General features: G+C 46.4%; 2 protein-coding genes across 9 annotated transcripts in view; both read right to left on the minus strand.

Moving 5' to 3' along the window:
• LOC103666528 (aurora kinase A and ninein interacting protein) overlaps positions 1-9,640 on the minus strand; it is a 38,429-nt gene extending 28,789 nt beyond the window's left edge. For all 3 annotated transcript variants that reach the window (XM_040619021.1, XM_008694579.2, XM_040619020.1), the window contains exon 1: positions 8,828-9,640. In XM_040619021.1, coding sequence (XP_040474955.1) covers positions 8,828-8,905 — 78 coding nt within the window. In that variant the 5' untranslated portion in view covers positions 8,906-9,640. The remainder of the gene's footprint in view (positions 1-8,827) is intronic.
• Positions 9,641-11,181: 1,541 nt separating this feature from the next.
• Positions 11,182-17,371, minus strand: part of PAQR7 (progestin and adipoQ receptor family member 7) — a 41,803-nt gene continuing 35,613 nt past the window's right edge. For all 6 annotated transcript variants that reach the window (XM_040619031.1, XM_040619029.1, XM_040619028.1 and 3 more), the window contains one exon: positions 11,182-13,266. In XM_040619031.1, coding sequence (XP_040474965.1) covers positions 12,199-13,245 — 1,047 coding nt within the window. In that variant the 5' untranslated portion in view covers positions 13,246-13,266 and the 3' untranslated portion in view covers positions 11,182-12,198. The remainder of the gene's footprint in view (positions 13,267-17,371) is intronic.

The following is a 17,371-nucleotide window of genomic DNA, read 5'->3' on the forward strand; positions in this document are numbered from 1 at the left end:
GTCAAACCGAGTTACTTCCTATGTAGTAAAAGAATCTTACCCAAAGAAAGGTCTGGCTTTAACCCTTAGCTCCTGGCAGGTAATCTCTAAGTCCTTGGAATGTCCTACGTTACAGGAGTGTCTGCTTACCTGAAGCCTTGGGCCACACCAGATAGTCTATGCTAACAATGTGATCTACGTGGGAGCTTTGGGCCATGTGGTACCAGCTTGACCTTCACAGGGGCTAGAAACTAAGGTCAGCCACATAAGTAGTCAACCATGTCTACACAATCCAAACCCCAATAAAAACTGGACACCAAGGCTCAGTGAGCTGATGGTTGGCAATACTCTGTAGGTACTGTCACATATCATTGCCAGAAGCAGTTAGGGCTGTCTAATATATTGCTGCCCAGACAGGACGCTGCAAGTTTCCCACTTTGAATTCAGCTTGGAATTCTAGAATCTGCCTTGGCGGATTTTAATCTGTATCTCTTCACTATAATAAACTGTAACCATGAGTTTAACAGCCTTCAGTGAGTTCTGTGAGTCCTACCAGCAAATTATCAAACCTCAGCGTGGTCCCTTGAACTTGCAGTCGATGTGAGAAGTGAGGGTGGTCTTGGGGACTCCCTAATTCACTCCTTATTTCACAAACATCTCTTGTATTTCCTGCCTCTGTGCTACTATTCATACTGCTTCTAGAATGCCTACTCCACCTTCATTGCTTTCCAACAAGATCCAACCCTTGCTTTAAGGTCTCAAATGCCATCTCTTCCACAAAGTCTTTAACAGCTTTACTGACAAATAATTCACATACCATAAAATTTACCCATTTAAGTGTACAGTTCAGTGTTTTTCAGTATAGAGTTGTGTAAACATCACCACAATCTAATTTTAGAACATTTTTCATTGTCCCAAAAAGAAACCTCATACCCATCAGCAGTCATTCCCCACTCCCACCCCACCCCACCTCAGCCCCAGGAGACCACTGATTTACTTTCTGTCTATAAATTTAGACAAATTCTGGGGCACCTGGTGGCTCAGTCGGTTAAACATCTGCCTTTGGCTCAGGTCATGATCCCAGAGTTCCCAGATCAAGTCCCACATCAGGCTCCCTGCTCAGTGGGGAGCCTGTTTTTCCCTCTCCCTCTGCTCCACCCCCATTCATGCTCGCTCTCTCAAATAAATAAATAAAATCTAAAAAAAAAAAAAAAAAAAAAGATAAAGATTAGTCTATTCTGGACCTTTCGTACAACATACAATAGCTGGTCCTCTGTGACTGAGCTCATTCTGGAGGTTCATCCAGGTTGTAGCACGTCAGATACTTCAATCCCTTTTTATTGCAAGTAATATTCCATTGTTTGGAGATACCATTTTATCTATCCATTCATCATTTGGGGGCATTTTGGTTGTTTCCACTCTTTGGCTATTATGAGAAATGCTGCTACAAACATTCAAAATTCGTTCACTGGCGTACAAGTTTTTGCGTGGACTATCTTTTCGTATCTTGGGTCTATACTTAAAAGCAGAAGTGCTGGGTCATGCGATAACTATGCTGAACATTTTGAGGAACTGCCAAACTGTTCTGCAAACTGCCTGTACCATTTTATGCAAGCACCAGTGATATATGAGGGTTCCAATTTCTCTATATGCTTGTCAACACTTGGTATTATCTGTCTTTTTGATTATAGCCATCCTAGTGGGTGTGAAGTGGTATCTCCTTGTGGTTTTGATTTGCATTTCCCCAGTGACTAATGATGATGATCTTTCCATGATACATGTGTATCTGAATGGACCTATAACAAGTAAAGAGATTAAATTAGCAATTTAAAAACTTCCTGCAAAGAAAAGTTCACTGTGTACCACCTGAAGAGGCTGAGAATTTTCAAAACCAGCAAGTCTAGGCTCCTTTTTGTTTAGCTGGCCTTCCTTTAGCTTCTCTCTCTCTCTCTCCTCTGGCGCTTTGCAATAACCAGCAAGAAGAAACAGGTAGCCCTTCAACACTGCCTGGAAATCTCCTTAGCTATATCACATCACCTAGTTCCTTAGGTACATTCTCCATCTTCCACCTTACAACAGCCAACAGTGGTTGTAGGAAACTTTCTGTCACCACATAACAAGGATTCCCTTTCCTCTACTTCCAGTAAGATTATCCTCACTTTCCTTTAAACCCTCACCCAGTCTCCTCAAAGGCCATCCTAGTTCTAGAAATAGTTTCTTACAAGCTCTTCAAGTTTTCACTAGCACTCTCTTCAAAGTCCTTCCAGCTGCCACCCGTTGCCCCATGCCAAAGCCACTCCCCATTTTAGGTTTTTGTTAGGTAGTACTCCACTTGCCAAAACCAAAATCTGTATTAGCTTTCTACTGCTGCATTAACAAACTGCCACAAAATTTAGCAGCTTAAAACAACATTTATTATCTCACAACTTCTGTGCATCAGGAATTTGAGAGCAGCCTATCTGGGTGGTTCTGACTCAGTCTCATTAGGTCACATTTAAGGTATCAGCCAAGGTTGCAGTATACACTTTCAAGGTGGCTCCCTCACACAACTGTTAGCAAACACAGTCAGGTTCCTCGCCATGCGAATGTCTCCACAGAGCTGCCCGCATGTCTGCACAACATGACAGCTGACTTCCCCTAAGGAGAGACGGCGGCTGACGCTGCAATGCTGTTGATGATCTAACCTCAGAATTCTAACATGAACTCTTCCATCACACTCTATTCATTAGAGTCACTAAGTACAGCCCACACTGGGCGGGGGGACTTAGCATCCACCTTTTAAAGAGAGAGGTATCAAAGAATTTGTGGACGTATCTTAAAACCACCACCCCTTCACCCATAATAAAATGTAATCTCTTCTTTCTCTAAGTGCTTAGAATTTCCTTATGCCTCTAAGGCCCCTCCTGTCTGACAGTTATTTGTGTACCGATCATATTCCATGCTGCCAGGGTTAGAACTATCTTATTCAGGATTCACCTTTTTATCATCTGAGGACACCTTACACGTTATGAAAAAAACACACTGGACCAAGAGTTAGGAGACCTGAAATCAAGCCTTACAGCTACACTTACTCTGATGTGATCTAAAGCAAATCTCTGTCTGACCTTCAATTTCTTCATCTGCAAAATGGAGATAATCTCACCACCCTCACAAAGCTACTGAGAAAGTTAAATGAAATACATGTAAAAGAAGTTTTACAAACCATAAGCCATTACATAAAGACCATACAGATAAACATTTGTTAAGTTACATTTACAGACCCTCATCAGTCTCACAGCACCGACCCCAGCAGTGATGATACTTAGTATCATTACTGAGCCTGTTCAGTTTCAGTGACATACTGTTCTCCTCTATTCGTTTTTCTTTTTTTTATCATTTCAGTAGTGTCACAGAGGGGGTTTTTTTGGTTGTTAGGTACACACTTTTTTTTTTTTTTTTTAAGATTTATTTATTAGAGAGTCGGGGGGGGGGGCAGGGAAGAGAGAGAATCTCAAGCAGACTGTCTGCTGAGCACAGAGCCCGATGCAGGGCTTAATCTCACAACCCTGAGATTATGACCTGAGCCGAAACGAAGAGTTGGAGGCTCAACCGAGACACCCAGGTGCCCCTGTTTATATGTATATACTTTAACTGCCAGTTTACTAGAGGTCATCTCCCGTCCATCTTCACTCTAAAAAACTCAAAGTCCTCCCACTTACCTTCTTATCACAGAAAGACAGAAGGAGCAACTATGACCATATCTAAAAGGTTTTCTGAAAGCAAATTTCAGATGGATTAATTCATTCATTCAATTAATTTGTACTGAGTACCTACCATGTGCCACTGTTTGAAAGACTGCCTAATGGAACTTTCATTCTAGTAGGGGAAGATCATAAACAAACAAGTAAATACACAGTATGAAGTGTATCTAATGGTAAAAGGGCTATGGAGAAAAAGCAAAACTAAAGTGTTAGGGAGTACGGGATAAGGGAAAGGCTATTTTATGGTGGTTAAGAAATGGACTCAATGATAAAGTGACAAACGAACAAATGAAAGAGCAAAGCTATGCGGCATCTTAATCCCTATGCATTTCAAGCAAGGTGTACAAAAGTCCCTGCAGAGGTGTACCTGGCTTAAAGGCCAGCAAGAAGGCCAGTATGACTAGAGCAGAGTGAGGCAGAGAAAAGAGTAGTAGATGAGGCCTAAAACGTATGAGAGGGCAAATATACATGGCCAAATCGTGCCTTGTAGGCCTCAGAGATTTTGGTTTTAGAAGATAGGAAACCACTAGATGGTTTTAAAATTAACAGTGAGCAAAGGGTCACTCTCATTCTGGGTCAGGGAGCAGTGGTAGAAACAGTAGGAAATTATGAGATTCTGAACACATATGAAGGCAGAGTCCAGAGAATCTGCTGATGGGCTGAATGTTAGTGAAGCTGCAGAATGTCACAGTGGCACTCTGTTCCGCCAAGGCCCTCAGGGACCAGTGATGACTCAGCCAAGATTTGTTATCTTCGCATTTCTGTCCCCTTCTTAGTTAGGCCTACTTCTCCTTCTCTGGTACATATATTTCAAGGGTAAGAAACTAAACTGCATTACAAGTGAAAAAGAAACAAAAATTATTTTTGAGTTATAATGACATTTTAAATATAATATACCTAAGAGACAGCAAGCATACAAAACACATACATAAATCTTTTTACCTCTTTATTGTGTAGAAAAACCTCTCAGAAATACTTCTTAAAGAGGTAGCAAAGTTAAAGTACAAAATTTGAAAATCATGTAAATTAAAATGGCCCTTTCAAAAATTCATACTAAAACTCATATCTCACATGGAAAGTTCTCCATCATATATTTAGTGAAAGGTGAAATACAGAATATGTTTGAAATAATATCATTCGTGGGGGAAACAGATATATTTGTACACATTGAAAATGCTTCAAAGGATACCAAATTGTTAAAAGTAGGTACCACCAGTGAAGCTTTCTGTTTTTTACTTAATACAATTCTACACTGATTTTATTTTATTTTATTTTTTACAAACATATATTACTCATACGTTACTATTACAAATACAGTACCCCCCATACCAAGGCCTAGGTAATGAGGCCAAGCCTGTTATGCCTTTTGGTCTGTGGGACCAAGAGAGAAGCAAACTCACTCCAAACATAGGCATCTATTTTCTGGCTAGACTACAAACCACCCCATTAGTTGCCCCAAAACAGCAGACAGTTCTGTTTAGGGATCAAGTGAGAAAGGGCATATTTTCTAAAAAACTGGCCACTAGCAACTGCCTATTAATGACTGACACAAAAACTCAAACAAACGTGTGCCTATTTGATAGCTACTCTAGGAAAAGGCAGGTTTCTACATCCTGTGAAAGGGAATCTTTAGTACTCTGCTCTGGGCTGGAAGTCTTAAAAAGTCAAAGAACCAGTTTTTAACCAAGTTAAAAAAAATTTTTTTTAAAGATTTATTCATTTGAGAGAGAGAGGCATGACAGGGAGGGGGAGAGGGAGAGAGAATCTTAAGCAGACTCCACTCTGAGCGAGGAGCCTGACATAGGGCTCAATTTCACAACCCTGAGATCATGACCTGAACCGAAACTGAGTCAGATGCTTAACCCCCTGTGCCACCCAGGTGCCTGCTCCCAAAATTTTTAACGCAAATTTCTCACCACACACACGTACCAAGAAAAGGCCATGTGAGTACATGGGGAGAAGGCAGCTCATTGTCTGCAAGCCAAGAAGAAAGTCCTTACTAGAATTTGACCACTCTAGCACTCTGATTTTCCAGCTTCCAAAACTGTGAGAAAATGGATTCTGTTGTTTAAGCCACCCAGTCTATAGTATTTTGTTACTGTCAGCTTGAGTAGACTAAGGCAATACTATTGCATATAATGGATACTATTCCATATAATGGAATACTATCTAGTCTTTAAAAAAAATAAAGCAACTCCCTGCTCAGTGCTGGGGGCGGGGGGTGTCTGCTTCTCCCTCTCCCTCTCTCCCCCACTTGTTCTCTTTCTCTCTTGCTCTCTCTCAAATAAATAAAGTCTTTAAAAAAAAAAAAAAGAATAAAGCAGCTCTTTGTGGATGCATATGAAATGATACATAAGATGCAATAAGTGAGAAAATGCAAGTTACAAAATAATGTGGAATATGCTACTATTTACAAGAAAGAATAGATACTGTTTGCTTGTACATATACAGAATATCTCTGGAAGGATGTGTAAGAAAGTTGTGGCCTTTGAGATAGGCCACGGATGGTTAAAAGTATTAGGGAGATATTTCGCTATCGCTGCCATACATTTTAAATTATATACCAGATGAATGTACTTACCCCAAAAACATTTTTAAGTAAAAAAAAAAAAAAAAAAAATTTTTTTAAGTAACAGGTGGTTCATTTGTTATTTCTCAAAAAATGACTTTAGTTGTAAGATGTTTTTTAACAGCCCTCAATTACTTTGTTCAGGAGGTTGTAGCCTCTGTAGGGGAGCAAAATTTGCCACCCCAAAATGTGTCTCTTTGACATATGTATTATTTTAGGCTGATTATTTTTAAGGAACAGAAGGCTCAGGAATAACTGCTGACTTTCCCCCACCACCTAAAAGAATTTAGAGGACCTGCTCCAGGAAGGGAGCTATCACCATAGACAGCTATTCAACTACAATTGCATTTTTGCACGCTAATAATGAGCTATCAGAAAGAGAAATTAAGAAAATAATCCCACTTACAGCTGCATCAAAAAGAATATCTAGGAATAAATTTAATCAAAGAGGTGAAAACTTGTACTCTGAAAACTGTAGGACATGGATGAAATAAACTGAAGATGATACAAATAAATGGGAAGATATATTCTGCTCATGGACTGAAAGAATTAATATTGTTAAAATATCCATACTGCCCAAAGCAATCTATAAATTCAATACAATTCATGAAAATACCACTTTCCACAAACCTAGAAAAAAATAATCCTAAAATCTGTATGGAACCCCAAATAGACTAAGCAATCTTGAGAAAGAAGATCAAAGCTGTAAATATCATGCTCCCTGATTTCAAATTATACTACGAAGCTACAGTAATCAAAACAGTATGGTACTGACACAATGACAGACACAGACATAGATCAATAGAATAGAATAGAAAGCCCATAAATAAACCCACACGTATATGGTCAATCAATCTACTACAAAGGAGACAAGAATGTACAATGGGGAAAAGACAGTCTCTTCAATAAATGGTGCTGGGAAAACCGGACAAGCTACATGCAAAGGAAAGAAACTGGACCACTATCTTACATCATATATAAAAATAAATTCAAATAGATTAAAGACTTGAATGTTAAGACCTGAAGCCATAAAACTCCTAGAAGAAAAGACGGGCAGTAAGCTCTTTGACATCAGTCTTAGCAGTATTGCTTTGAACCAATCTCCTCAGACAAGGGCAACAAAAGCTAAAAAATAAAAAAAATAAAAAAAAATAACTAACTAAATACGATTACATTAAACTAAAAAGCTTTTGCAGAGTGAAGGAAACCATCAACAAAACAGAAAGGCAACCTACTGAATGGGAGAAGATATTTGCAAATCACACATCTGATAAAGGATTAACAGCCAAAATATATAGTTACACAATATAAAAAAAAACTATGAAAAAATGGGCAGGGGACTTGAAAAGACAGATTTCCAAAGACAACATACAGCTGGCCAACAGACACACGAGAAGGTGCTCAACGTCACTAATTAACCATCAGGAAAATGAAAATCAAAGCCATAATAAGATATTACCTCACACCTGTTGGAACAGCTATTATCAAAAATAAAAAAAGACAAAAAATAACAAGTGTTGGAGAGGATGTGGAGAAAGCGTGGAGAGGATGTGGAGAAAAAGGAACTCTCCTACACTGTTGCTGGGAATGTAAATTGGTGCAGTTGCTATGGAAAACAATACGGAAGATCCTCAAAAAATTAAAAGAATTACAATCCTGTAAGTCCACTTCTGGGTATTTATCTGAAGAGAATGAAAACACCAAATGAAAGAAATACATGCATCCCTATATTCACTGCAGTATTATTTACAATAGCCAAGATACGGACACAACCCAAGTGTCCATCAATAGATGAATGGGTAAAGATAGATGTGATAAATATAAACTATGAAATATTACACAGCCATAAAGAATGAAATCTTGCCATTCTCGACAGCATGGATGGACCTAGTGGGTATTATGCTAAGTGAAATAAGTCATAAAGAAAAAGCCAAATATGTACAACTTCTCCTGTATGTGGAATCGAAATAACAAAACAGAAAAAGACTCACAGGTATAGGAAACAGTCACTTACCAGAGGGGGGAGGGCCTGGGGAGCGGAAGAAACAGGTGAAGAGAATTAAGAGGCACAAACTTCCTGATTAAATAAATAAGTCATGGAGAGGTTATTAAGCACTGCGTAGGGAATATAGTCAGCAGTAACTTTGTACGGTGACCATGGCAACAGACTTATCCTGTGGCTCATTTCTTAATGTATAAAAATATCGAATCACTATGACGTGCACCTGAAACTAACTGGATACTGAATATCAAGTTAGTTCAATTAAAAAACAAAAACAACACTCCTCACAGCAAATTTTCTCTCCACCCTCTCCCCACACCTCGAAACCTTATTGTCCCAGTCTCTTCCTTACCCATCCACAGCCTGCTTGCCTTCCTCCCATTTCCTCTCCACTCTTCCCAAACCCCATTTGTCACCCTTGTGCAGGCTCCAATCCCTTTAGCCTCAGAATTCCGACTTGACCTCCACCACCTCCCTTCTCACGCCTCCAGGCCCCTAACCCCTCGTCCAACACCCTCTCACGCCCCCACGTCCCACCTGCACTCTCCGCCGCTTCAGCGCCGCCGCGTCCAGCCACACGCCGCAGGCCTCCTCCTCTGGGCCACTCCGCCTCATGGCCGCTGCCGACACCCAGCCAACAAGACGCCTGGCTCCGGTTCCCGCCGCCTCACGGAAGGGCTGTAACGGCCTTCACGGACGTTCGGATCTCGCGCCAACGCCGGGGGCGGAGCTACGCCGCGGCCGCCGACGCAGGCACCGCCCCAGCATCAGCCCCGCCCGAGCCCAAGCCCCGCCCCTTACTCTCCGCCCCTGGCTTCACAGGGTCGTCTGGTGGGTGGAGCAGTTTTCGGTTTACTAAGGCCTTCAAGTCCCTTGTGATCTTCTAATTCCAGAGTCGCTGTCCCGCGACTAGACTGTGTGAACGTGTTCCGAACATTGCACAAGGAATATGAATTTTTTTTCCGCTAAGTTATTTGCACTTTCTTGCTGTAAACATAACTACCCCAGGCTCAGGGTTTTCCAGTCTCACAGCTGTATCCTCTCAGTCATCCCAAAAGGAAGGGTGGAGCCCAGGCTGCGGTCCGCCAGCTCCAAAGCCGCTGTCCCCAGCACTACCCTAAGTGGTTACCCTACACTCGAGTTTATGAATTACTTTTGAAATTCAAAAAAAAAAAAATCTAAGCATAACTATGAAACCACATGGGAGAGGATTCAGAAAAACCTTGAAAAGGGGGCCCCTGGGTGGCTCAGCGGGTTAAAGATCTGCCTTCCGCCCGGATCACGATTCCAGGTCCTGGAATGGAGCGGGGAGTCTGCTTCTTCCTCTCCTTCTGCCCCTCTTCCCGCTCGTTCTCTCAAATAAATAAAATCTTAAAAGGGGGGGTGGGGACACCTGAGTTGCTCAGTCGGTTAAGTGTCTGCCTTCAGCTCAGGTCATGATCCCGGGGTACTGGGATCCAGCCCTACGTTCGGCTCCCTGCTCAGCCCGGAGCCTGCTTCTCCCTCTGCCTGCTGCTCCCCCTGCTTGTGTTCTCTCACTGTCAAATAAATAAAATCTTTTTAAAAAATGAAAATAAAAAGGTTAAAAAATGAAAGCTAAAAATTTGGAGCCCCAGCTTGTCAGCTCCCAGAGCTCTCTCCCAGTCCTGCCTTCACAGCTTAAATGTGACCTTGGATTTTAAAGAGGGTCAAGTGAGGTAAGGTTTGTGAAAGCACTTGGCAGATTGTGAAAGCTCCTCAGAAATACAAAAGTGCTGGCATCCCACTCCTCCTTCCATCCCTAACCACAGTCCCCACAGATGTTCTTTATATATGTATATAAATTATATATATGTAAACTGGATATTTTTTTAAAGATTTACTTATTTTAGAGAGAGAAAGAGAGTGGGGGAAGGGGCCAAGGGAGACTCTCAAGCATACTCCCTGCTGAGCCTGGAGCCCCTCGTGGTGCTGGATCTCACAACACTGAGATTACGACCTGAGCTGAAGTCAAGAGTCCAACATGCTTAACCGACTGAGTCACCCAGGCGCCCCTATAAACAGGATATTTTAGCAGTAGAGTGACATTTTTTTAAGATTTTATTTATTTGTCAGAGAGAAAGCGCACATGCAGGGGTTGGAGCAGACTCCCCACTGAGCAGGGAGCCCCATGCGGGACTCAACCCAGGACTCTGGGATCATGGCCTGAGCTAAAGCCATATGCTTACCCGACTGAGCCACCCAGGTGCCCAGCAGTGCGATATTTTTTATTCACTTGGGGTTTTCTCCTTATCAGTACTTCCTAATTTTCCTTCACTGTACATACATTGCTTATGTACTGTGGAAAAGCAGTATTATAAAAGTTAACATATAAAATCCTTCTTGATTGAAGGATAGACCAAAAAATGAAAAATTTGTCAAATTATAAAGTGGGATTATGTAAAATTTTACACATTCCTTTAACTTCTTTTTTTTTTTTTTAAGATTTTATTTATTTATTTGACAGAGATAGAGACAGCCAGCGAGAGAGGGAACACAAGCAGGGGGAGTGGGAGAGGAAGAAGCAGGCTCATAGCAGAAGAGCCTGATGTGGGGCTCGATCCCGGAACGCCGGGATCACGCCCTGAGCCGAAGGCAGGCGCCGCTGTGCCACCCAGGCGCCCCACATTCCTTTAACTTCTAAAACTTATTTAGTAATAAAACTGCCCTCCATTCCCTGCCAAAAAGAAAAAGTTCATAAATAGAGTGTACAAGGCCCCCAAACCACCCCCAGGCAACAAAAAAACACAAACTGCCTTCCTCCTCCCTGTTCCCACCCCTGGGGGCCCCAGCTTCCCCTGGAAAACCTCCTCAACATGCTGAGCAGGTCCATGGGCCCTGTTCCTGAGACAGGAGGCAAAAAGCAGAGAGGCTGCTGTTATCAGTCACTTTATTGTCTCCAGGGTATATCAGAGTCCAGACTACCCCTACCTCCAGCCCTGCTGAACTCCCTTCAGTACCTCTTTGGCCTTTGTCGAGGCTTTTCTCTCTGCCTGGAATGCCCTTCTTCATCTGCAAACTCCTCTTCACCCCTCCCAACCCAAGACCGTGAGGGTGGCAGGCAGCACTGACTAGTCCTCCTCCGTGCGTCCTTGACAGGTCATTCGAGTATCAGAGCTCTCATCATCCTGCGTGTGTGCATGATCCACAGCACCCAGCTGGTAGCCTGCCTCTGAGCAGAGGCCCAGGAAATACTGAATGGATAACTGAATCATGAACAAGGAAAGCAGGAGAGAGGCTGGGAACAGGATGTGTTGGATACAGAACCAGAGCTAGAAAAGCTGGGGCTCCCTCTGTGGGACGGTGACTGAGGAGGTATGGGCACTGGGTGGGATCCATTTCTACCTAGCACAATCTTCTACCTTTGAAGACTCCCTGGAAGTCCAAAACTCCAGGCTGGAGCTCAAGGAATGGTAAGACCCTACATACCTTTGGGGCCTGCCCCTTCCCCCCCAATGAAATCTGGGTAGAGGCGGGGCTGCTGAAGCCTCTTCTGCCTCTGGCCTAAATTCTACCTTCACCCTCTCTCAGATAACCTGGAAGCTCCCAACCAGGGCCCTGGCCCCAGTGAGCCCCGATCCTCACCCCTAGTGAGAGGCAATGGGGAGAGGCAAGCTGGGTTGGCCCGCATCTTTATCTCTTCCTCTCCCAGGGCAGGGGGCTGGGGCAGACCCCGGAGTGGACCCCAGCAGCTCCCGGCCAAATCCCCAAATCCGAGGACTGGCGGGTACCACCTCTGGCAGCTGAGGCATTCACAGAAAGTCACCGCGGGCCAGACACAAACAACTTTACCAGGCCTTGTTCCCCTCTGGAGCCAAGCCCGGACCCCGGGGCTCCCACTTCCCCTCCCTCCCTCCCTCCCTCCCAGCCGCCACCCCCCAACCCCCCCTTCACTGGGTCTTCCGGTGGAGTTTGCGCCGCACCAGCTGGCTCAGGAGGAACGCTGTCAGCACACTGCTGCCCACGGTGAGCAGGAAGAGGCCAGAGAAGTTGTGGGGCCAGCGGGTGTGCAGAGGCTCATAGATGGGCCGCCGGGCCTCGTAGTCCAGGGCCACGGCCTCCAGCTGAGCCAGCGTGCACAGCACCAAGAACACGTGGAAGAGCTGGTGGCCCTGCCCGAAGAGGTGGCAGCTGCCGGGAAACCAGCGCTCGGGCACGAAGGCTGAGAAGAAAGCAGCGGCCAGCAGGAAGAAGACCACCTGGCACTTGTGGTAGAGAAGAGCGGGGTCATCAGCGGTCGGGTCGGGGGCCACCAGGATGCGGTGCACCACGGGGCTGATGTCCAGCGCGTAGGCCAGTGCCGACGGCAACTCCTGGCAGGTGCGGCCCAGCAGGCCAGGCTTCTGGCTGTACTTGTTGTAGCAGGAGCCGGTGCAAGACAGCCAGGCGAGAAAGGCGGCGGCGGGCAGGAAGACGGTCTGCACCCGCGCGTGCCAGGCGGGCTCGATGGCGTAGTAGAAGTGCACCAGGGCGCTGCCGAACTGGTACACAGCCACGCCCACGTAGTCCAGGAAGAAGAAGCTGTAGTGCCAGAACTCGGACTTGGCCTGCAGGAGGTGGGCCAGGGCGCTGAGGGACAGGTAGGTGAAGGAGGCAAGGACGATGATGAAGAGGGGCAGGGCGTGGGGGTCTCCCCAGAAGTCCACGGTCCCCGCGAAGGCGGCCAGCCGCAGCAGCAGCACCAGCGCGGCCAGCAGGTGGGTCCAGACGTTCACCGCCTCGTTGTGCTGTTGGAACAGCGTGCGGAAGTAGAAGCGCCACGTCTGATGCAGCGGCCGGTAGCCCACGTAGATGTACGGCTTCCAGAAGAGGGGTGGCACCTCAGCTCGGTCCACCGTGAAGACAGGCTCTGGCTGCCCCGAGGGCTGCGGCTCCCGGTGGGCCTGCCGCAAAGCGGGCAGGAGATGGCTGAGCTTCTGGGCCACCATCGTGGCCATGGCTGTGGGCCAGACAGGTAGCTGGGAGAGAGGCCAGAGAGCGAAGTCAGGGGACCCTGGCCCACCATGAGCAGCAGCTTGGAGGCTCTGGAGCCCAGTTCTTACTCCCTCCTTCCCGCCCCCTTTATCCCGACACTGAGTTTCCGGAGAGAACAGTCATCCTACGCCAGATCGCAGCTCTGCCCCCACAACTTTTCTGCACCCTGATGTATCCCAAGTGCCTAGAACAGTGTCTGGCGTGCAGTAGGTGCTCAATCAATGCTTGAGGAATGAACGGAGGCGGCTCACGGCCTCAGCCACTTCCATTCCAGTCCAGGTCCACACTGCAGCCCCTGCTGCTTTCTCCTGTGTTCATGTCGCCATCTGCATTCACCTGCTGGGGACGGTGACCTTGCTAACAGACCCGCTGCCTCTACCTTTAGCCCCTTCGGAGTGGCAGAGTCTCCCACTGACCCTCCATCAGCCTCCAGGATCTGGTCCCTGCTACCTCTTCCTGCCCTATTGCTCAGCCACAATGCACTTCCAACCCAGCCACAGCCTCGCCACACCCCTGAGCCTGTTTCACACGTCCTGAGGTTTACACAAGCTGTTCCCTCTGCCTGAGACAGTCTCCTCATCTTGCCTATCTGGTAAACTCCTAATCATCCCTCAAAACCCGTTTCTTCCGTGATACTTTCCCTGGTCCCCTGAACTTCTGATGATGACCTCTCTACTTGAGTGCCTACCATAAGATACCCATCTTTTAACCATTATAACATTTCTTATGGGCATTAAAATCGTTAATGTGAGCTCATGAAGGGTAGGCAGTTAGTCTCACTGTTTTGTGAACCTGTGATGCTTAGCGGGTGGCGGGCACTCAATGTTTGTTAAACCAAAGAGCGTAACAGCATCCCGATAACACTTCATACCCTTGAACTCCCCAACTTCAAAGGTGCCCCCCCAAAAAAGCCACTTTTTTCCCCTGAAAGTCCCCAGTAACAACGGATTCAATAAAAACAGCCCTTTCCCTCAGCCACACCTCGACTCAAAAGATCCCTCCTCCAGACTTTCCACCCCCACCACGGCTGCTAATTCCAAAGAAATCAAATCTAACCCTTCACCCTGGCATTCAAGACCCTGCTCCTACCCTTATTTCCCACCTACGCCAAACACCACAACCTCTTCCAACCTCCCTCCCCTCCACTGAAATCCTTTAGGGCCAGTTCAAACTGCCACCTCCAGGGGGCCTCCTTACTGCACCCCCCACCCTGTCTACTCCCCGTCTACTCCCCCTGTACAGGTTATATAATGCACCATATAATGCATATTCATTCACTCACTTGCTCACTTAGCAAACACTGAGCCCCTCCTCTGCCTCAGGCCCTGTGCTGGGTCCAGGGGAGGGCAGAGAGGAAAAAGATTTGATCCTGCCCCCAGGAACTCCATGGTATGGTGGCAATTATCAAAAGGAAAACAAATCACAGCAAATGCTTACACAGTGCTTGCTATGTGCCAGACTCCGATTTAAGCACTTTATGTATAACTGACTCATTTATGCTTCGTAACACCCTGGGAGTAGGTACTACCGTTATTCCCATTTTGCAGATAAGGAACTGAGGCATGGAGATGCCCACCCACCTAGCTAGGAAGTGGCAGAGGCACGGTCTGGACTCAGTTTGCCTTCTTTTTTTTTTTTTTTTATTAATGATTTTTTATTATATTATGTTAGTCACCATACAGTACATCCCCGGTTTCCGATGTAAGGCTCGATGATTCATTAGTTGCGTATAACACCCAGTGCACCATGCAATACGTGCCCTCCTTACTACCCATCACCGGTCTATCCCATTCCCCCACCCCCCCTCCCCTCTTCAGTTTGCCTTCTTAACCACTGCCCTAAACTGCCCTTTGCAAGACCAGGTGTCAAGTGCCACTAATCATTTCACAGTTATAGACTCTCTGTGTAGTTTCGCCTGAAACCAGTTGCTTAATTCAGGCTTATCATCATTCACTGTGTCATTCATTAAATCAAATAGCTATTGAAACTCCAGCACCTGCTAGACAGCTCCCATCCGTCCAACGAGCTTATTGGACTCAGCACCCTGGTTGTCTGTCCATCTTTCATCAGATATTTATTGCAACTACCTTTGCACCGGTCATTGTAAGAGGCAAGGAGATCTGGGCAGGATAAAGCTCTCATGTTTCTGCCGCCAGCAGCACCATAATCACCCCCAAAGCCCCCCCCCCAATAATTTACACACAGTCCAAGTAAATGTAGGGAGCTTGCCATGCGAAGGCAGTATCAAGACAAGCCCCCAGCTCCCCCTCCTCCTCCCCTAGCCTGGCCTGCATCGCGAAGCACCCCCTGCATTACACTTCTCAAGTCAGCTCTGGTCTCTGGCCTCAACTAGTCCACTGAGGAGGCCAGAGTTAAACAAGTCACTACAATACTGCACAAGGGGTGCTTTGGCAGGGGACTGCGGGCCTCCCCCACTTCCCGTTCCCCAGACAGCATGGCACAGGCCAGATTTAGGAAGCAGAACTTGCTGGCCGCTTCCATCCATGAGAACTGCCCAGCCTGCCTTGCTAGTGGAGAAGCCAGCACTGGAGACCCTCTCCTGCCGAAGAGGCTGGGCTTCAGCCTCTCCCCTTGTCTACAACCTTGGCTTTCCAACTCAGAACCTCAGGAAGCCAGAAAAGGCCCCTGAAAGTGTCTCATGCAGCACCTTTGTTTTATACTGAGGGAACGAGAGCCCAGAGACAAGAAGGCCTTCCCCAGAGTTGCCCAATCCAGCAAGGTTTCCATTCCACCACAAGAGAAAAGACTAGGGAATGATATTGTGCGATGGTGGCCTAGTTCCTGGGTCCCTGTGATCCATTAAATCTAGTCCAGGCTCCATATCCCCCTCTTAGAACTTTCCAAGTCATAACAGCCTATTAAAGGCTCTGAGAAGTCGTGCAGCAAAGAAGCCAGCTTCGCTTTGTTGAACCTCCATTTGTCAAGCCTACCTTACCAAGGATTCTTTTCCTAGTAATAATTATACAATAAAGCCAGCTGAAATGTGTACTTACTATATGCTCACTCTTTATAACCTTGTTGCAATTAATTCTCATAACTAGCCTCCTGAGGTAGGTATTATGCCCATTTTCTTTTTGAGGATAGTGAAACTCAGAGAAGTTAGAAGCTCCATCCCCAAGGTGCACATCCACACACGCATGCATGTGTGTACACACACACACACACACACACGCACACGTGCACACGCACGCGCACACACACGCATACACGCACACACACGCACACACGCACACAGAGGCTACCCCGCCTCCTGTCATGCCAATCTGCATTGCACAGAACTACTTTGGAAAATAATGGTCTAAAGCAGGTAGCCAAGGCCTTTCCCATAAATTATTTCCTTAGTCTTCTGGCAACTGACATGCATCCAGGGACCTCAGTCTCCTCACATTACCAGCCACCCATTTGACACTGAGGGAACAAGAGGCCAGAGACAAGAAGGCCTTCCCCAATTAAACTGATCTAAGAAGGCTCTATCTATACCAGTGAAGCCCTAGCTCACAGCCACTTCCTCAGGTGATGACAGATCCCTCAGGGCCCTTCTCCTCCACCAGACACAGTGGGGCCTAAGCACAGAACCCAGAGGCTACATACTGGGATAAAGAGATCCTGCTCCCTACTTCCTTTAGACCTCACCCAGAGGCCCCATTCCATCTGGATACGTCTATTTTCAGGATTAGCTCCCATCTCCTGACTCCATGGAAAGGGGCCCCTGAATCCAGGGGAAAGGAGCAGGTGCAGGGGTCCAGCATGAGCTGGAAGGAGGAGGGTAGGTATCCAGAGGCCACCCTCAGAGAATCCTCGGAGTCATCTGCCTACCAAGCTGCCAGGACCTGCCTGTTTTGGGCCACCCTCCATGGCCCTCCTCCAAGCCTACGTTACCTGGGGGTTTTTCTCGAGCCTTGGGGCCGATGGCTTCCGCTGTGGGACTGGGCAAATTCACCAGATGCCAAGCTCTGGTTGGCACTTCCACAGATGAGGGTCACTAGGGGCGGAGCTTCCAAGGACTGGAGGTGTCTTGTGTGATGTCACCAGAGGGTGGGGCTAAAGAAAACCTTCACCTCTCCCCCC

This window comes from Ursus maritimus, unplaced genomic scaffold, assembly GCF_017311325.1.
Source record: "Ursus maritimus isolate PB19 unplaced genomic scaffold, ASM1731132v1 scaffold_32, whole genome shotgun sequence".
Taxonomy (NCBI): Eukaryota; Metazoa; Chordata; class Mammalia; order Carnivora; family Ursidae; genus Ursus; species Ursus maritimus.